The sequence below is a fragment of the Aquarana catesbeiana genome, linkage group LG07 (genome assembly GCF_042186555.1).
Source record: "Aquarana catesbeiana isolate 2022-GZ linkage group LG07, ASM4218655v1, whole genome shotgun sequence".
NCBI lineage: Eukaryota > Metazoa > Chordata > Amphibia > Anura > Ranidae > Aquarana > Aquarana catesbeiana.
Window position 1 is genome coordinate 248224742 of NC_133330.1, and position 21803 is coordinate 248246544.

Below are 21803 nucleotides of genomic sequence, written 5' to 3' on the forward strand. Positions count from 1 at the left end.
GATGGCCCTGAGGGGAACTTTGTTTTGGATCACCCTCAACCCCATCATTTTAATGAAGGCAACACTCCCACTTTAGCTTATCAGGCCCCCAATGGGCTTATCCCCCCCCCAGAGGAGCTTCTGCTCCCACTGACCAAACCAGTTGGGGTTTTCACAAACCAAGCCAGGGTATCAAAAGACAGGGAGAAAGAGGAGAGGGGTTAGAGGGGGGAGGCGGGTACGAGCCGCTCAAAAGACCAAAAATATAGCAGGCACAGGAATCTTCAACCTTAGCTCTAAAGTGTTAACAGATCCTGAAAAAGCCATCCTAGACAAAGGCCTTAAATTTGTTCCACCCACTAGATTAGATAAGTTTCAAACTTATATGGACATCCATAAGTTTGTTAGGAAATTACGTATTAAAAGACACATGATCAACCATCCCATTAGCAATAATGTAGTAAGGGAATCTGAATTTGTTCACTCAGGGCTATGTAATGCTTCTCTATTTAACCCCCCTGGCACATTGGCACCTGCATTACGTGTCTTTAGAGATGTTATGCTTAGGGACCTGGATCTTTTAGAAGTTAAGAAAGCTAGACTTAATAAGGTTCTACAGAAAGGCCTTGATTCCCTATGTAAAAATAGGGAATTGGTGATTAGGCCAGCTGATAAGGGGGGGAATCGTCGTCTTAGATCGACAAGATTACATGAAAGAAATGCATAGGATCCTGAACGACGATACTACGTACACATTGCTCCTTTCTGATCCCAAGGTCAAATACTTGAAGGAACTAGAGGTGATTGTGGCAAGGGGTTGTCGGACGGGGATTCTTACGAAAAAAGAGGGTCTCTATTTGGTACCCACGGCCCCGCGCACACCCACCATCTACTACTTACCAAAAATACATAAGTCTTGTCTGCCCCCCCGGGACGTCCCATTGTTAGTGGCATTGATTCACTGACATCCCAGGTGGGCAGATATATAGATTTATTCCTACAACCCCTTGTACAGAGGTTACCTTCTTATAGTAAAGATTCCAGACATCACTCTCCAGAGTCCAGTTTAAAACTGGGATGTGGCTAGTCACTGCTGACATGACATCCTTATATACCATTATCCCACATGAGCTAGGTTTTGAGGCGGTTAAGCATTTTTTGGATAGGGATTCTGGCCTTGCTCATGATCAGGTGTTGTTCCTAATGGATTTGCTAAGGTATGCCGCTTCCCATAATTACTTCTGGTTCAACAGTAATTTTTATAGACAAGATATGGGAGTGGCTATGGGGGCTAAATATGCCCCTAGCTTGGCAAATCTTTTTATGGGGAAATGGGAGGAGGATGTCATCTATGCCCGGGACACACCCCAGGTGGTCCTGTGGGCCAGGTACATAGATGACATCCTCCTCCTATGGGATGGTGAACACCTTGCCTTGCAGGAGTTTCTATCCTCCCTTAATACTAACCAGAGGGGTATAAATTTGAACTATGAGACTAGTCAAACTACTATTAATTTTTTAGACCTAAAAATTTCTGCTAGTGGAGAAAAGTTGATTACATCCACTTTTTTTAGTGCAGGCGGAGGTCCTCACTGAAAGGTTTTTCCAAAAGGGATACTCAAAGGAATCCCTACAAAAAACGCTAGACACTGTTAAGCACGTTAATAGGTATGATCTGCTTGCAGATAAGGGCCTCCGGGGCCAATGATGAATTTTCCTCTGGTGTCCCTTTTGTGACGGCCTATTCTCTGCAACATAACACTATTAAGAGTTTAGTTTATAAACATTGGCATGTTGCCAAGAGCGATATGGTTCTCATTAAGGTTTTACCAGACAAACCTCGTGTCATCTTTAGAGGGGCACCGTCATTGAGAAATCGGTTAGCCCCAAATATTCTCAATCCACCAGTTTCAAGGCCCAGTTTTTTTAATCAATTAACCAGTTTCTACCAGTGCAAAAGGTGTAGAGTTTGCTCTTTGAGTGCTTGCTCCCACAGAAGGACCACAACGTTTATCTCTACCAGTACACAAGAGTCACATGTAATAAAACCATTTATCACTTGCGCCACTGAGGGAGTTGTGTGCATGTTACAGGGCCCGTGTGGCCTGCAATATGTGGGCAGGACTAAGCGACCCCTTCAGGTGCGCCTCAACAAACACATCACCAATATTTTAACTGGATTAAAAAACCACTCAGTGTCAAAGCATTACTTATTAGTACACGACAAGGACCCCTCCAAGAATATCTTTTTAGGTATCGATACGTTTAGGCCCCATTGAAGGGGGAGTTCACTGATTAGGGGGATATCCCAATTAGAGATGACTTGGATCCACAGGTTGAGAACTTATGCACCTCATGGGTTGAATATCGACACTGATGTTAATGCTTTTATTGATAACTTTTGATTATTTTAATGTTCAATTTTTAATTTTATATTTACATGTGAACTCGCTCTGAGACACCAGGGGAGGTTAGCACATTAGGGCCCATTTTGAAATTTTGAAATCTGGACTATATATAAGTCACATATCCACATTTTGTGGATTTTTTCTCTCACAACATTTTTTAGTATATACTTTTTCACTTTATACTTTCTCATTTTATTCAGAATTTAATTATATGGACATATATTAATTTATACTTAGTTTATATAAATTATAATAAATAATTTTTTTCACTATAATATGTTTTTTCACCTTTGTTAATTTATTATTAACATTTTTTTTGTATTTTGTGATCAGGCTTATCCAATAATATATTCAATATATTATATTATATATTTTTTATTAGGGCTTAATAAGTATTTTTGCTTAATAATTGTTAGTATCACATTTACATATTATCCCATTTTGTTTAAATACACTTAAAGGTGGGGCAATTTAATTTATCAACATCCCTCATATTTTTTATATATATATTTTTTATTTTTTGTTTTAATACTTCATAGTCTTATATGTTCTCTAATTAATGGTCTCTTTTACACTTATTTATTCAAATGAAACATAAAAATTAAAATCTTTTTGGGTATTGAATCTGTTTTAAAAGATCTTTATAAGAACCCTGTGGACGTTAATTCCTCCGTCCATAAGTAAGGGCTATTTGCCCATATCCAATATGGCGTCCTTGTACTTGTGACTCAGAGCGAGGCTTGGTCCCCTATATAAGGTGGTGGATCACTACGCTGCCCATCCCCATTGAGAACGTCCGATTGATGACGAAACGCGTCTGGAGAGGCACGTAGTGACGCTACCACGTGATTTGATGAGGAGGACGGGTTCCGTTCTATGTTTGTTTATGCCGGCTGGCTTTTTTACATGTGATATTATTACTTCTTAACTGTAAGTGCAATACTTTGTTTTATTAAAGTTACTTTGGGTATATTACACTATGGCCAGTTCTTTTCTCTTTTGGGTTGTATACTGAGAGAACGGATATCTTAGCTGGAGCGAGTGAGAATATCAACCATTTAATCACCATCTGCAACATTTAAAGGCCCCGGCTGGGTTGCAAGCCATCTGCCTTTACTGCTTGCTGTCTGGTAAGCTCAATCTACAGCTATGGTGGTCGGGCACCTCACCTTGTTTTTTGTGTGCACATCATGGTGTTTGCAAAATTTTAAGTGCTTCTATTGGATGTTCATATATTACCTTGAATATATTACACTATGGCCAGTTCTTTTCTCTTTTGGTTTGCATACTGAGGGAACGGATATCTTAGCCTGGAGTGAGTGAGAATATCAACCATTTAAATCACCATCTGCAACACTTAAAGGCCCCGGCTCGGTTGCAAGCCATCTGCCTTTATTGCTTGCTGTCTGGTAAGCTCAATCTACAGCTACGGTGGTCAGGCACTTCACCTTGTCTATGTGTGCACATCATGGTGTATGCAAGATTTTAAGTGCTTCTATTGGATGTTCATAAAGAAAGTTTTTGGACATTTTTCTTTTAGCGTGACATTCTTTTTATTGTATTGGACTTTTTGTGTTATCGCACTGCATGCTGCTGCTCTCTTATTGTTGGATTCAATGACATATTTTTCTAGCGCGGTCTTTTTTTCTATATAAAGAAAATGATTAGTTAAACCTACAAATTACTTTTTTTACCACTACTATTCCTTTATACTGGCTTTTGAAATTTACAGATACAGCCATTTAGAAATTGGATGAAAGGTTTAGCACTGGGAAACACTTTTTGAAAATGAAATCATGCATTTTATATACAACTATATAGATTGGACTAAAATGAGGGGCAAATGAGGAGGAAAGAGAAACAGAGGGACTCCAAATCAAGGAATTTGGAACAAATCAGTTGGTCCAAGTCTGGAGAACAGTCAATGGGGAGTGCAGGCTATCAAGGGGCTTGTCTCAGCTCAGTGAATGCAAACAAGAAGAACGATCATTTCAGGTGCCGCACATCCAACAAAATCTATAGGTAGTGATGGTCAGAGCAGCCTCAGCCCAGACTCCATCCAGGCCATGCCTTCAACTCGTTTCGCCTGCCTACGGGGCTTTGTCATAGAGGTCCTCCAAGGCTGAGTCCAGTGGGCAGGGCAAAACATGTTAGAGTGGGCAAGGCCTGGATGGAGTCTGAGCTGAGGCTGCTGTTACCATCACTACCTACGGGTTTTGTTGGATGTGCAGCACCTGGAATGATCCTTCTCCTTGTCTGCATATTTCAGAGGAAATTGAGATATCCATGTATTTATTTCCTTGGTTAGTCAGTCAATTTCTTTGCCTACTCCTCCCATCTTTTTTTCTTGCGCAGTTAGCTCTTCACAAGCACTTCACTGAGGGTCACAGATCATCCCCATCTATTCTGATTTTCATGGCAGTTTCCGTTGACTTTCGTTCTTTATTTTTTGACCTTAGTATCCTCTTTTACCTTCATACTCCTCTTGGTACTACCAACTCCTTCTGAGCTCTCAGCTCCTGTTCAGAATGGAATGGCCCACAGAGTAAAGAGTGATGACCTCCTTTTTCCCTTGTGTCCATCCTCTGAAGAAAGGGCTTCTACAACAGAGGCCTGCTATGCAGTGCATTGGAAAATCCCCTTTTAGCAGGCCTACATTTACAACCATGTCTCCTCCTTCTTTCTACAGCTCCCCTCTGAGGATTCAGTCACACAAATCTTCCCAAATTCAGGCTTTGTCTGCTGTGCTGCCTGCCTCTTTAGATAACCCATAGTGCTCTCTGATTTTTTTTTTCTTGTCATCTATTTGATGTTTATTGACAACAGAAAATTTGTATATGTATAATATCGATACAATGCATTAAAACGGTCTTTACAAAAGTGACAACTACACCAGTTTTTTTTTTATATAATTGTAGTTTGGATTAAAATTTCATCCAAAAACAGTACAGTATACAATACAAGACAACTATCCCCCTTTTTTATTATAATTGTAGTTTTTATTAAAGTCTTGTATAAAAACTGTATACAAAACAGGACAACTACCCCAGTTTTTTTTATAATTTGTAGTTTTTATTAAAGCTTTATTTAAAAACAGTATACAAAACCAGACAACTACCCCGTTTTTTGTTTTATATATGTAGTTTTTATAAGTTGTATCTAAAAACAGTGAACAAAGCAGGACAGCTAAAGCAGTTTATAACTAGCTTTTGAAGTAAGGTGCACATGGAAGGTCTTTGCACAGCACAAAAAACCAAAGTTTCCCAGCACACTTAACAGCTAGCCTGCAAATAATACAAAATGGAACAATCTAACAATTTGCATTAAAAACAGAGGTCTTAGTTGCATACATTTGCAAATGGGGAAGCCGCACTTCTTTGGCAAGGCTCCTCTGTAAAGTGTGGTCCTAAGGTCTCATTCACAGAAGACGTATGAATCCATACCCCATGTAAGGGCGGTGGGTACAGGTCCTCCGTGCATCCCCGTACAGTAGGTGACCATAATATTGTGTCAATCTCACCGCTGATATCGGCGAGATTTGACACTTGCGAGCCCCGTCGCGGGAGCCAGCGCCGAGCTGGCTCGCTCATTGGGAAAGGAAAGCTGTTTTTTCCTTTCGCGATGAGTGACAGGCATTGCTGACAGCTGTCTGGTATGAATTATGAGGGGGAACGCCGCGCCAAATTTTAAATAAAAAACCGGCATGGGTTCGGCGTGGGGGTCCCTCCAAAATCCATACCAGACCCTTATGGCATGGCATGCAGCCTGGCCGGTCAGGAAAGGGGGTGGGGAAGAGCGAGCGCCCCCCTTCTGAACCATACCAGGCCGCATGCCCTCAACATGGGAGGTGGGCACTTTGGGGCAGGGGGGCACCCTGCGGCCCCCCACCCCAAAGCATCTTGTCTCCATGTTGATGAGGACAGGGGCCTCTTCTTGACAACCCTGGCCATTGGGTTGTCGGGGTCTGCAGGCGGAGGGCTTATCGGAATCCAGGAGCCCCCTTTAATAAGGGGGCCCCAGGTACCGGCCCCCCACCCTATGTGAATGAGTATGGGGTACATCGTACCCCTACCCATTCACTTGGGGGAAAAAGTGTCAATAAAAAAAACACACTACACAGGTTTTTAAAGTAATTTATTAGGCAGCTCCGGGGGTCTTCTTCCGACTTCGGGGGTCTTCTTCCGACTTCTCCGCTCTCTCCGGCCTCTTCTCCCAGTGTCTGGTTCTTCTCCCGCTCTCCAGCCTCTTCTCCCGGTGTCCGGTTCTTCTGCCAGGCTCCTCCGATATCTTCTGCTCTTTTGCCGCTCTTTTGCTAACAGTGGCCCGGTCTTCTTCATCGTCTTGTTCCCTCTTCTTTTCTTCCGATGTTGACACGACGCTCTCTCCCGCTGTAATGCTGTTTGAACGGTGCGCGATGACTTTTATAGGCATGGGGCGTGGTCACCGGGTGATGTCACTTGGTAACCCCGCCCCGTATGACGTCACAATCCCGGGGCATTATGGGACTGTGACGTCATAAAGGGGCGGGGTCACCGGGTGACATCACCCGGTGACCACGCCCCATGCCTATATAAGTCATTGCGCACCGCTCACACAGTATTACAGCAGGAGAGAGCATTGTGTCAACATCGGAAGAAGAGAAGAAGGAACAAGACGATGAAGTAAATCCTTGAAAAAGTCACGTGTCAGTGATGTAACGTGTGGGAGGAGCTTAGGACGTTTCAGTGCTGCAATACACCTGAAGGTTAACAGCAGCTGTTTCTCTATGGGAAACCTCGTCCACAGCGGCTGACTGCAATCTGCTTATTTTGCTTCTAATAGACCGGGAGTGTGTGAGTGTATCTCTTGTCCCTGTTTTGCTTATGTACTATCTAGTAAGTTCACTGCACAATGATCTATTTTTTTTTGTTTGCTTTGCATAAAACCTTTATCCTGAGAGCCGAATCACCAGCAGTGTAATTGCTGAAGTGGGATGCAAGAAAAACTAAATATCCTGGTACAAACGATCTAACCCAGTGAGTCAATCAATCTGGATTAAGGGAAGGAACTGTTTAAAATTTTTTTTTTTTTTTACTTTCTCCCACTATTTATCTCTGCCTGGACATTGTACTCAGAGTGTCATTATTATTTTATTTATACTCACCGTCACATCACCAATTTGAAGATTTATTTTGGCAATTTTAACACATGTATTAGCACCATAATTATTAATTTATTTTATTCACATGTATGCATTTTTTATTCCTGGATTTAAGCTTAGTCGCAGCAGCATATTGTGCACTATTTATTTAAAGCGCATCAATTTTATACTTAGTACTATTTGTTTGGTTATCTGATCACCCTATATTGATAGCAGCTTTAATTTACTGATTTTTTCATAGCACTAACTATATTGGTATATATATATTTTTAAGCACAATTTATTTATATCACACATATCTGTCCACATCAGCGCTTGGTTTTTATTCATATGTTGATGAAGAAGACCGAGCCACCGCTAGCAAAAGAGCGTCAAAAGAGCAGAAGATAGCAGAGAAGCCTGGCAGAAGAACCGGACACCGGGAGAAGAGGCCGAAAACCGCTAGAAGAGGCCGGAGAGCGGGAGAAGAACCGGACATCAGGAAAAGAGGCCGGAGAGCTGAGAAGTCGGAAGAAGACCCCCGGAGCTACCTAATAAATTACTTTAAAAACCTGTGTTGTGTGTTTTTTATTAACACTTATTCCCCCAGGTGAATGGGTAGGGGTACAATGTACCCCATACTCATTCACATAGGGTGGGGGTCGGGATCTGTGGGCCCCCTTATTAAAGGGGGCTCCTGGATTCCGATAAGCCCTCCGCCCGCAGACCCCGACAACCAACGGCCAGGGTTGTCGGGAAGAGGCCCCTGTCCTCATCAACATGGGGACAAGGTGCTTTGGGGTGGGGAGGCCGCAGGGTGCCCCCCTGCCCCCCTGCCCCAAAGCGCCCACCCCCCCATGTTGAGGGCATGCGGCCTGGTATGGTTCAGGAGGGGGGGGGGGGCGCTTGCTCGTCCCCACCCCCTTTCCTGACCGGCCGGGCTGGGTGCTCAGATAAGGGTCTGGTATGGATTTTGGCCGTTTTTTCAGTGTAGGGGGTTCCCCTTAAAATCCATACCAGACCTAAGGGCCTGGTATGCCCCTGGGGGGAACCCATGAGGGTTTTTTATTAAAAATTTGGCGCGGCGTTCCCCCTCGTGATTCCTACCAGACAGCTGTCAGCAAAGCCTGTCGCTCATCGCGAAAGGAAAAAACAGCTTTCCTTTCCCGATGAGCGAGCCAGCGCGAGATGCACAGTACCCTGTCGCTGAGAACACATTCTTGCGGTCAGGTACTGTACAAGCAGTCACATTGCACACATTTTTAAATGTATGTGGAAGCCGCTCTGCCTCGTCAAGGTTCTTCTGTACAGTGCAGTTTTTTTTTGAATCTTTGTTTATCTGGATCTTTTGAAGATTATATCAATGTCTTTACAGATGAATTGTCCTCTCCAAATTACTCATAAATATATCGGTATATAGGTCCAATCCAGGTATTTTGTCATATCAAGAAGTATTGTCCAAATATGAGGAATCTTCATCATCATGTCCATCCACCCCTTTAAGGGGATGCAACGGCTGGACAAACACAGACACGGGTTCTAATTTGACAGGTGTGTGGGAGTGGGTGAGTGGCCCTGAATGCACACAAATTAGGACCTGTATCTGTGTTCCCCGGCTGCCCGGCTGCTCCGTCCCCATAGAGTAACATAGGCTGACAGCACCCTGCTGTGGGTGGACTTGCTGGCTGGCACCCTTTTCCTGGAGATAGTTGAGACAAGAAATAGTCCCAGACCACACTTTTACTTTTTCTCTCTGCATCCATCTGCATTGGAATTTAAAAGAGAAAGGTTAAAAATGGCTGGCACCCTTCTGTGGGTGGGCTTGCTGGCTGGAAACCTGCTGTGGATGGGCTTGCTGACTGGCACCCTGATGTGGGTGGGCTTGCTGCCTGGCATCCTGCTGTGGGTGGGCTTGCTGGCTGGCACCCTGATGTGGATGGGCTTGCTGGTTGGAACCCTGCTGTTGATGGCTTGTTGGCTGGCACCCTGCTGTGGGTGGCTTACTGGCTGGCACCCTGCTGTGGCTATCCGGCCTTGCTGGCTGGTACCCTGCTGTGGGTGGCTTGCTGGCTGGCATCCTGCTGTGGGTGGGCTTGCTGGCTGGCATCCTGCTGTTGGTGGGCTTGCTGGCTGGCACCCTGCTTTGGGTGGCTTGTTGGCTGGCACCCTGCTGTGGGTGTGCTTTCTGGCTGGCACCCTGGTGTGGTTGGGCTTGCTGGCTGGCACCCTGCTGTGGGTGGGCTTGCTGGCTGGCACCCTGCTGTGGATGGCCAGCTGGCACCCTGCTGTGGCTGGCTTGCTGGCTGGCACCCTGCTGTGGTTGGACTTGCTGGCTGGTACTCTGCTGTGGGTGGCTTGATGGATGGCACCCTGCTGTGGGTGGGCTTGCTGGCTGACACCCTGATGTAGGTGGGCTTACTGGCTGGCACCCTGCTGTGGCTGGTTTGCTGGCTGGCACCCTGCTGTGGGTGGGCTTGCTGGCTGGCACCCTGCTGTGGGTGGGCTTGCTGGCTGGCGCCCTGCTGTGGGTGGACTTTCTGGCTGGCACCCTGCTGTGGTTGGGCTTGCTGGCTGGCACCCTGCTGTGTCTGGCTTTCTGGCTGGCAGCCTGCTGTGAGTGGGCTTGCTGGCTGGTACTCTGCTGTGGGTGGCTTGCTGGCTGGCACCCTGCTGTGGGTGGGCTTGCTGGCTGGCACCCTGATGTGGGTGAGCTTGCTGACTGGCACCCTGCTGTGGGTGGCTTGCTGACTGGCACCCTGCTGTGCATGGGCTTGCTGGCTGGCACCCTGCTGTGCTTGGGCTTGCTGACTGGGACCCTGATGTGGGTGGGCTTGCTGGCTGGCACCCTGCTGTGGATGGGCTTGCTAGCTGGCACCCTGATGTGAGTGGGCTTGCTGGCTACCCCCCCTGCTGTGGGTGGGCTTGCTGGCTGGCACCCTGCTGTGGGTAGGCTTTCTGGCTGGCACCCTGCTGTGGGTAGGCTTGCTGGCTGGCACCCTGCTGTGGGTAGGCTTTCTGGCTGGCACCCTGCTGTGGGTAGGCTTTCTGGCTGGCACCCTGCTGTGGGTGGATTTGCTGGCTGCCACCCTGCTGTGGGTGGGCTTGCTGGCTAGCACCCTGCTGTGGGTGAGCTTGCTGGATGGCACCCTGCTGTGGGTGGGCTTGCTGGCTGACACCCTGCTGTGGGTGGGCTTTCTGGCTGGTACCCTGCTGTGGGTGGGCTTGCTGGATGACACCCTGCTGTGGGTGGCTGGCTGGTACCCTGTTGTGGCTGGCTTGCTGGCTGGCACCCTGCTGTGGGTGGGCTTGTTGGCTGACACCCTGATGTGGGTGGGCTTTCTGGCTGGCACCCTGCTGTGGGTGGGCTTGCTGGCTGGCACCCTGATGTGGGTGGGCTTGCTGGCTGGCATCCTGCTGTGGCTGGCTTGCTGGCTGGCACCCTGCTGTGACTGGCTTGCTGGCTGGCACACTGCTGTGGGTGGGCTTGCTGGCTGGCACCTTGACGTGGGTGGGCTTGCTGGCTGACACCCTGCCATGGCTGGCTTGCTGGCTGGCACCCTGCTGTGGGTGGGCTTGCTGGCTGGCACCCTGCTGTTTGTGGCTTGCTGGCTGGCATCCTGCGGTGGGTGGGCATCCTGGCTGGCACCCTGCTGTGGGTGGGCTTGCTGGCTGGCACCCTGCTGTGGGTGGGCTTGCTGGCTGACACACTATACTGTCCACTAAACACTACACACTACACTAAACACTACACTGATCACTACACACTACACAGTACACTGACCACTTCACACTACACTACACACTACACTGACCACTACACACTACACACTACACTGACCACTACACATTACACACTACACTGACCACTATACACTACACACTACACTGACCACTACACTGACCACTACACACTACACTGACCACTACACACTACACTACACACTACATTGTCCACTACACACTACACTGACCACTACACATTACACTACATACTACACTGACCACTACATATTACATACTACACTACACACTACACTACACACTACACTGTCCACTACACTACACTAACCACAACACACTACACTACACACTACACTACATATGTATACTGGCTGCTCCCTCTTCCCAGACCGTGTCCACTTCCCCTGGGACAGCAACACGACAACACGACTCACAAGGGAGTCTGTCAATTGCTTTTCTTCCACCTGCTCTGCCTCTGTGGCCTGTCATATTGCCTTGTTTTATGAATACCAAGAAGTAATGTCCAAATATGAGGAATCTTTGTTCACCTGGATCTTCTGAAGATGATATCAATGTCTTTACAGATGAATTGTCCTCTCCAAATTTCTCATGAATATATTGGTATATAGGTCCAATCCTGGTATTCTGTTACATCAAGAAGTATTGTCCAAATATGAGGAATCTTGATCATCATCATCATATATAGGTCAAATCCGGTTAATTATGTAAAGTCAGGAAATATTGTCAATATCCGAGGACTCTTCATCATCTGGGTCCTTTGAATATGACATCAATGTCTTTGGAAGGTTGACAGGCGTGCTCACAACCTGTCAATGTTTAGGAATCCAGGCAAGTATATTTTCTCTCCTGGAATGTCAAATGCCTTTACATCTATTGCTGATGGAGAAAGTCGAGAATGCATTTCCATGCATGTCCAAGGGCTGTAAAAAGAAAAAACAAATATGAGATTCTGTATTCATAGATCTCTGACCTGAGCTTAAAGCCCAATTCCAGAAAAAAATAAAATCTACCCTTACAGTATTTTTGTGTGTGTGGGGGTAATTTTTTGCCTAGAGATAGAGGAATAAGGTGTAATAATTTATTCCTTGCTTTGGATAGCCTTCATCTATGCAACCGGTCCCTCACAGACCCTCTCTAAAGCTTTCCCAGCCACGGACACATGCTTACCCCTTCACATACAATGTAGGACTGATAGGCCTGTATTGTGCATGATGATGCAGAGAGGTTAGGCCTAGGTCCTTCTTTTTCTGCCTCTAGATTTTACAAGCAATAAGCAATTAGAATGCAAGGTGGGCTGGGGTGGGGTGGTGGTTGACTACTGCAAAATGTATTTATTTTTTTCAGTTGGGCTTTAACATTGACCAACTTCTTTAATACAACCTAGAACCTTCTTCCTCTTTCCATGCAGTGGAAGCAGATAGGATACAAATCTAGACACAAACTAGATGTCTGGTCCCATGCCTTCCACCACATCATAATGGCCAAAGTCACATGTCCTAGACATCTCAGACATTGTATTATTTACCATTGCACCTTCTCGCTTCAACTGTCACTCCCAGCTGTGCACCATTGGGATTTATTTACTAAAACTTGAGAGTGCAAAACCTGGTGCAGCTCTGCATGGTAACCAATCAGCTGCCATTTTATTTGTCAAAGCTTTATTAAACAAGCTGAAAATTAGAAGCTGATTGGCTAACATGCACAGCTGCTTCAGATTTTTCACTCTACAGTTTTAGTAAATCATCCCCATTATGTCTGATGCATAGAAAGTTTTAGTAAATCATCCCCATTATGTCTGATGCATAGAAAGTTTCATTCTTATTTCCTTTTCCAATGGAAAATGAAATATTGACTGATTAGTCTGTGAGGTTTTCCTGCAGACTGGGATATGCATGTGCCCCCTAAATTAGTTGTAAGGACACAGCAATGCTCCTTACAGTGTGTAACAATCTTCTTTTTGAATCCTCATCCTATAAATATTTGTGTACTTACCGGGCCTACCGAAAAAGGGGACCGTCCTTTCCCTTTTTCCAGCAACTTCCAATCAATGGGCCTCATGAACAGGTGGCGTCTTATGTCTCTGCCGACTCCAAGCCTTTTGTTCGGACATTTGCACAGCAGCTATAAAAGAGAAATTAAGAGTTATTCGAAATTAGTTTTTCACTTTTTAGGAAAAAAAAACTCTGACTACAGTGGGTCTCCTCCTGCGAGGTCCTTTTACCAATTGGAGGATCTTAGCATGTGAAGACACACATATAGCCAAGTACAAGTGTTGGATGTCTCTCTGCTGAAGTGTAGATCAGCTGAGTGATTGCACATGGATGGAATTCGTATTATGTTCTAGCACAAAAAATGAGTACACTTTATGCTGTGCCACCATTAGATCAGCTCTCAGTACCACATTTTGAACTTACAGTATAGTTGATCCGTAAGTAAAAATGGGGGAGTTTTCCTTTATTCCCTTCCCCCTCTTCCCCCCTATCCTTGGCCAACTATTCGATTATATTGACACTTATTTTCAGACATGGTAGCAGGCAAGTACTCATTGCGCATCGACGTCACGATCCATGCTTCGTACTTGCAACGTCACATGTGACGCCGCAAGTCAGCGCATGACCTCTCCATCTGCGGTCAGGTGAGGGTATACATTGGCGCTAATCGCCGAGTTACAAATAGCCAGTCAGGTGCTGGCGCCGCCCCCTCATGGACTATGTTAGCATGATGTTGGGAGGGTCCTGTGGCTGCACTTCAATATAAGTATTACCTTCGGTGGCACACTCATTTTCTTTGGTCTTTGCTATGGTGGGATAATGTGCACCATCTTGGATTAGGGCCTCTGCACTTAGCATTGCTCTTATTATATCACTTCTGATCACTATTGGGGACTACATTCCTATAGATGTTCACTCGTTGCTGCTTGTATTGACTTGTGTGCCATGGACCATACTGCCACAGCTCCCGGAGATGATGCCCCAAAGAGCCATCAGCTCTCAGTACCAAATTTTGAACTTATATAAAAATGGGGGCGTTTTTCTTTATTCCCTTCCCCCCTCTTCTCTCCACCTCTCCTTGGCCAACTATTAGATTATATTATTGACAATTATGTATCTCGTTGCAGATATTAGTTATATGCACTTTGCATCTGCTCCTGATGAGTGGATAAATCCACGAAATGTGTAGAGCTCTTTTGGATGCTATGTCACTACAATGATGTGCTAATCAGAAGATTACTTATAGGACTTCTTTGCAGTTATGATCCATCTTTATGGGGACAGTTTGATGTTAGACTAGAGAGGTATTTTGTCAGAGACCATGAAATCAGGCCACGACAGAAGTACAGTTAAATCACATTTGTTTAATAATAAAAGTAAAAAGAACAAACATAGTCAAAACATAGCCAAAGTTCAGTAACCGGAATGGATAGTCAGCCAAGCCAGAAGTCAGGGATCAAGATATCCTCCCATTTTGGGAGATAGTTACATAGTTACATAGTAGGTGAGGTTGAAAAAAGACACAAGTCCATCAAGTCCAACCTATGTGTGTGATTATGTGTCAGTATTACATTACATATCCCTGTATATTGCGGTCATTCAGGTGATTATCTAATAGTTTCTTGAAGCTATCAATGCTCCCCACTGAGACCACCGCCTGTGGAAGGGAATTCCACATCCTTGCCGCTCTTACAGTAAAGAACCCTCTACGTAGTTTAAGGTTAAACCTCTTTTCTTCTAATTGTAATGAGTGGCCACGAGTCTTATTAAACTCTCTTCTGCGAAAAAGTTTTATCCCTATTGTGGGGTCACCAGTACAGTATTTGTAAATTGAAATCATATCCCCTCTCAAGCGTCTCTTCTCCAGAGAGAATAAGTTCAGTGCTCGCAACCTTTCCTCATAACTAAGATCCTCCAGACCCTTTATTAGCTTTGTTGCCCTTCTTTGTACTCGCTCCATTTCCAGTACGTCCCTCCTGAGGACTGGTGCCCAGAACTGGACAGCATACTCCAGGTGCGGGCGGACCAGAGTCTTGTAGAGCGGGAGAATTATCGTTTTATCTCTGCAGTTGATCCTCCTTTTAATGCATGCCAATATTCTGTTTGCTTTATTAGCAGCAGCTTGGCATTGCATGCCATTGCTGAGCCTATCATCCACTAGGACCCCCAGGTCCTTTTCCATCCTAGATTCCCCCAGAGGTTCTCCCCCCAGTGTATAGATTGCATTCATATTTTTGCCACCCAAATGCATTATTTTACATTTTTCTACATTGAACCTCATTTGCCATGTAGTCGCCCACCCCATTAATTTGTTCAGGTCTTTTTGCAAGATTTCCACATCCTGCGGAGAAGTTATTGCCCTGCTTAGCTTAGTATCCTCTGCAAATACAGAGATTGAACTGTTTATCCCATCCTCCAGGTCGTTTATGAACAAATTAAATAGGATTGGTCCCAGCACAGAACCCTGGGGAACCCCACTACCCACCCCTGACCATTCTGAGTACTCCCCATTTATCACCACCCTCTGAACACGCCCTTGTAGCCAGTTTTCAATCCATGTACTCACCCTATGGTCCATGCCAACGCACCTTATTTTGTACAGTAAACGTTTATGGGGAACTGTGTCAAATGCTTTTGCAAAATCCAGATACACCACGTCTACGGGCCTTCCTTTATCTAGATGGCAACTCACCTCCTCATAGAAGGTTAATAGATTGGTTTGGCAAGAACGATTCTTCATGAATCCATGCTGATTACTGCTAATGATATCATTCTTATTACTAAAATCTTGTATATAGTCCCTTATCATCCCCTCCAAGAGTTTACATACTATTGATGTTAGGCTAACTGGTCTGTAATTCCCAGGGATGTTTTTTGGGCCCTTTTTAAATATTGGTGCTACATTGGCTTTTCTCCAATCAGCTGGTACCATTCCAGTCAATAGACTGTCTGTAAAAATTAGGAACAACGGTCTGGCAATCACCTGACTGAGTTCCCTAAGTACCCTCGGATGCAAGCCATCTGGTCCCGGTGATTTATTAATGTTAAGTTTCTCAAGTCTAATTTTAATTCCGTCTTCTGTTAACCATGTAGGTGCTTCCTGTGTTGTGTCATGAGGATAAACACTGCAGTTTTGGTTACTGAAGCCCCCCGATTCACTCGTGAAGACTGAGGAGAAGAATAAATTCAATACCTTTGCCATCTCCCCATCCTTTGTAACCAGATGTCCTTCCTCATTCTTTATGGGGCCAATATGGTCTGTCCTCCCTTTTTTACTGTTTACATACTTAAAGAATTTCTTGGGATTTTTTTTGCTCTCCTCCGCTATGTGTCTTTCATGTTCTATCTTAGCCATCCTAATTGCACCCTTACATTTCTTATTGCATTCTTTATAAATTCTGAATGCTGTGGATGATCCCTCAACCTTGTATTTTTTGAAGCCTTCTCCTTTGCTTTTATATGCATTTTTACATTGGAGTTAAGCCATCCAGGATGTTTGTTCGCTCTTTTAAATGTATTACCCAATGGGATACATTGGCTAATGCCCTTATTTAATATGCTCTTAAAGCAAACCCATCTCTCCTTCGTATTCTTTGTTCCTAATATTTTATCCCAATTTATGCCTTTTAGCAAGGTTTGTAGTTTAGGGAAGTTGGCTCTTTTGAAATTCAGTGTCTTTGTTTTCCCTTCATGTCTCCTATTTGTGTGATTTATACTGAAACTAATTGACCTGTGATCGCTGTTACCTAAATTGCCCCGTATTTCCACATCTGTTATCAGGTCTGTATTGTTGGTAATCAGTAGATCTAGTAATGTTTTATTTCTAGTTGGTGCGTCTACCATCTGACCCATAAAATTGTCCTGCAAGACACTAAGGAACTGGCGAGCCTTAAATGAATGCGCGGTTCCCTCCGCCCAGTCTATGTCTGGATAATTAAAATCCCCCATTATGATAACACTTCCCATCCTTGCTGCTAATCCAATTTGTGATAGGAGATCCGTCTCCACTTCCTCCCTTAGGTTAGGGGGCCTATAGCATACTCCCAGTATTATTTTCCCCTTAGCTTCATCCCTTTGGAGCTCTACCCATAAAGATTCCACCTCCTCCCTAGCCCCCTCAGTGATATCATCTCTCACATTCACTTGTACATTATTCTTGATATATAGGCATACCCCTCCCCCTTTTTTACCCTCTCTGTCCTTGCGGTATAGGGTATACCCTTGAATGTTTGCCAGCCAATCATGAGAGCTGTTGAACCAGGTCTCTGAAATTCCCACAAAATCCAAATCCTCCTTGTACAACAGTATCTCTAGTTCACCCATCTTGTCCGCCAGGCTCCTGGCATTGGTGAACATGCCACATAGTTTAGACCGGTCGCATATTGTCCTCGTATTGGGTGTTTCAAGATTGCAACTTGGACTTGCTACTATACTCACCTTGTGTTTTTGTGCTTTGGTTAACCTACCACTAATGCCCCCAATACTACCCTCTGGAATATCTTCCGCGCTGGCTATCACTGTCTCTGGACCCTCCCCCCCATCGCCTAGTTTAAAAACCCCTCTAACTTTTTGGCCATCTTCATTCCCAGCAGATCTGCACCCTCCTCATTTAGGTGCAGTCCGTCCCTTCTATAGTACCGGTTACCGACTGAGAAGTCGGCCCAGTCCTCCAGGAACCCAAACCCTCCTTACTACACCAGCTCTTCAGCCACTTGTTTACTTCCCTAATCTCCCTCTGCCTCTCTGGTGTGGCCTGATGTACCGGTAGTATTCCTGAGAACACTACCTTGGAGGTCCTTTTCCTCAATTTAGCTCCTAAGTCCCTAAAATCGTTCTTTAGGACACTCCATCTGCCTCTGACTTTGTCATTGGTGCCAACGTGCACCATGACAGCCGGGTCTTCCCCAGCCCCTCCCAGTAATCTGTCCACAAGATCCGTGATGTGCCGAACCCGAGCGCCCGGTAGACAACATACTGTTCGGCGCTTCAGGTCTTGGTTACAGATTGCCCTCTCTGTCCTTCTAAGAATTGAGTCCCCTACCACCAGAATCTGTCTTTCCTTTCCCTTTGCTGCCCCCCCACTCTCACTGGAGGAGTTCTTCCCCTGGCAGCTAGGAGAGTCCCTCATCTCCAGCAGTGCTGGTCCCTGACTGGTTTCACCAATGTCACTCAATGGAGCGTACTTATTGGGATGCTCCAGTCCTGGATCGGCCTCCCTGGCACTTCCCCCTCTACCCCTCCTGACTGTCACCCATCTACTCTTTGCTAGTGCCTGCACCTCTTTGTCTCCACCCGCCTCTGTGCTGGCCCCTGCCAGCACCTGCCGTGTACGTTCCTGGCTCACCTTTAGTATGGAGGGACTTCTCAGTGCTGACAGTTGCTTCCCCAGATTCAGAACCTGGGCTTCCAGGGAAACAATGCAGGATGCAGGATTAATTCTCTAGCACACATGGCTATGATTACACCTCACCTATTCATTAATGCTTCTGCATTAGTTGAGTCAAAACATCTTACAACTGTTATACTGCACATAATAATTATACCCTTTCTGGGATTAGTAATTTATTAGTTCTATGCTTTTTTTATATACTTTATTAGACTCTTGCCCTGCTATTGTGTAGTCCAGTTCCTCTGTTGGCACTATCCGGTTGGGATCTGGCACCCTTGGATTTTTTGCACCAGTTGGTACAGTAGATGACGCCTGGCAATGGTGGTGTTTGCTTTGATTTTAGACTTGCACCAGTAGGTGAGACTATCAGATTGAATGTTTTGATCAAATATTTTTGTACTTCATGTAGTTACATAATTATGCATGACCACCATATAATTTTAGTCTATCTGTTGTCTATATAGTTCAAATGAATCAGTGATGTCGATTTATGCCCTGATGAAGTGAATAATTCTTTGCGAAACATGTTGGCTGACAGTCACGTATGAATTTTGAACACAACACTGGATGGTCATACTTTTGTATATGTCAAAATCTGTTTTTGTATATTTTAATTATAATTCAAATAAAAATTCAATTTTAATTACTTTACTTATCTATGCCTACTGAAAATAGACATACCATCTCCCCACAAAAATCCCATTTTTCCTTGAAAGAGTAACAACTTTCGTTTTATCTGTATACAATTAGGGATTGGGAGACTCGTCTGAACGAATTCCTGTTTGTGTCCAACCCTCCATCATTGTAAAAACCAGTTGCCTGTTGTTGGTAAGTGATTTAAGGGCCATGCGTTCTGCTGGGGTTAAGTTGGATGGTGGATTGGAGCGTGAGTTGGACATTTGACACATTCGTAGTATATCAGCATATACAACCTGATAGAAGGTCTGGACGTATGGTCCTTTAGCAAATGTGGGATAAAAGATAGATTTCAGTTTGAAATTAGTGTGTAGGATGGGTGGAGAGGTGGCTGGATGTTGAGTTAGAGATTCAATCTGGTCGTCAATGTAGAGATCTTCTAACTGGTCTAGGGCTATGAGTTCTGCGGGTCCTAGGGTGGAGGAGTCTTCTGTAGTAGTACTGCTTTCAGCGTGGTCATTAGTAGTATATGGAGTAGTGTTTGGGGTAATGTTTGGGGTACCATTACCTTTCTTAGTGTCTTGAATGTTGAAATATCGTTTGATGGTGATATTTCTAATCAACCTATTGAGATCCAAGAAGAGAGTGAAAGGGTTGGGAGATGCTGTGGGGGCAAAGGTGAGAACCTTTACCCTCAGCTTCTTTAGCAAACAGTGGTCATCTTGGAGGTGTGTTGGGGGTCGTTATGTTGGAATACTGCCCTGTGGCCCAGTCTCCCAAGGGAAGGGATCATGCTCTGCTTCAGTATGTCACAGTACATGTTGGCATTCATGGTTCCCTCAATGAACTGTAGCTCCCCAGTGTCGGCAGCACTCATGCAGCCCCAGACCATGACACTCCCACCAGCATGCTTGGTGGTATTTTCACGAATCTGCACAAGATTGAAAAGCATTTTTACCAGCACAAGTGTTCACAGCTGAGGACTCTTTCTGCCTAACTACCTGTTTATTTGTTTACATGCATGGACTTTCTCTCTGAAGATTTTAAAGTTATACATTTATAATAATCCATATCAATTCAGTTACATTTTTAATTAGCGCTGCACTATATATGATTTAAAAGTTTTACTGAGGATTTGCATTTTGACCTTGAGTGTTATAGCGGCTTCTTAGGTTAGGTTATTTGTTTGCGCTGATTGATCACAATTTATTTTTGGTTACATTCCCAATTTACCACAATCCGGCTGCAAACTATGTAGGTATTCCAATATTTGGAAAAAAGACAAATTATAATAGGGGATATATTTTCCAGGGGACAGCAAACTGAACAATATAATGAACTGGCACACACCTTTAGAAAACTTGGACATGTTTTTGAGAAAAAGGTGAAAGCTTGGTGGGATATGCTATCATTTGAACAATATATTCCAGCAAAGCTTATTCCTAGACGCCCTAGATGGGATGTGCCCCCAAATGATGGACTCATGGATGATCAGTCCATGAAGGAATGGGGGGAATTCTTTACTAAAAAAGGCCTGGAATGAATGGAATTTTTATTACTACGTAAACAGAGGAAAATTAAATCCTTAGAGATTCAGATTTGTGAACTAAAGAATATAATAAAGATACTGAAGAATTTCTTAAATTATCTACTGAACTAAAAAATAGATCAGTAAAATGGGATTGTGATACACAGAATAAGAAAAAGAAAATATTTATTAGGGACTTTGAAGATTTTGACAAAGGGAACATTTATAAATGGCAAATGAGTTCAGTTGATCCAGCCATGATCCCTAATCACCCAGTCCCGATTAACCCAGGAGATATGAACACACCAATACCCACCCCCCATAGGAAATGTTACATACACTTATAACGAAGTGGGTACACCACCAGGAGATGGACACTATCAGGTGATCCATAACAAAAGTGGTAAAAATCGGAGGGGGAGAGGTAATGGGGGGGCTCACACCCATCCCGCATAGACATTATACATATAACACCCCCCTTCATAATTATCATGACCCTAGGGAGGGTTCCTCCTTTCAGAACAACTACCAACATGCATCAGACTTCCAAGATTCTTATACTAATCGGGGAAGATTTCCCCCCCAGTATGTCAATCGGATTCCCACCTATAACCGATTTTCCCCATTACAATATCGAGGTCCCCAAAGGGGAGGGGATTTTCGGGGACCCCCGTGAGGAATGGGCAGGGGCGCTCCACCCATGTCTCCCAACCCGGGGGGATGGCAGGGGAGCCTCCCCCCACCACAACACAGCATCGACAACAATGGCCAGCAACGGAAAAGAAAACTCAGAGAGGAAGGAGAGGGGACAGGAGAGTTCAAAAGAACAAGACCCCTACAGGCACAAAAATATATAATGTTAGTGGGACCCCCTTAACCGACGATGAAATTCGGGTATTTTGGATAGGGGTTTAAAGTTTGCTCCCACAAGTAACCTAAATAAATTTCAAACGTATATTAGTATACAGAAATACATTAGGGGCCTCAGTAT

At 44.7% G+C, this 21803-nt stretch overlaps 1 protein-coding gene across 1 annotated transcript in view; it reads right to left on the minus strand.

Moving 5' to 3' along the window:
* Positions 1-8487: 8487 nt before the first annotated feature.
* Positions 8488-21803, minus strand: part of LOC141103513 (uncharacterized) — a 60648-nt gene continuing 47332 nt past the window's right edge. The window contains exons 2-3 of the mRNA XM_073593187.1: positions 13261-13389; positions 8488-12188 (exon numbers count right to left, since the gene is read on the minus strand). Coding sequence (XP_073449288.1) covers positions 9296-10273 — 978 coding nt within the window. The 5' untranslated portion in view covers positions 10274-12188; positions 13261-13389 and the 3' untranslated portion in view covers positions 8488-9295. The remainder of the gene's footprint in view (positions 12189-13260; positions 13390-21803) is intronic.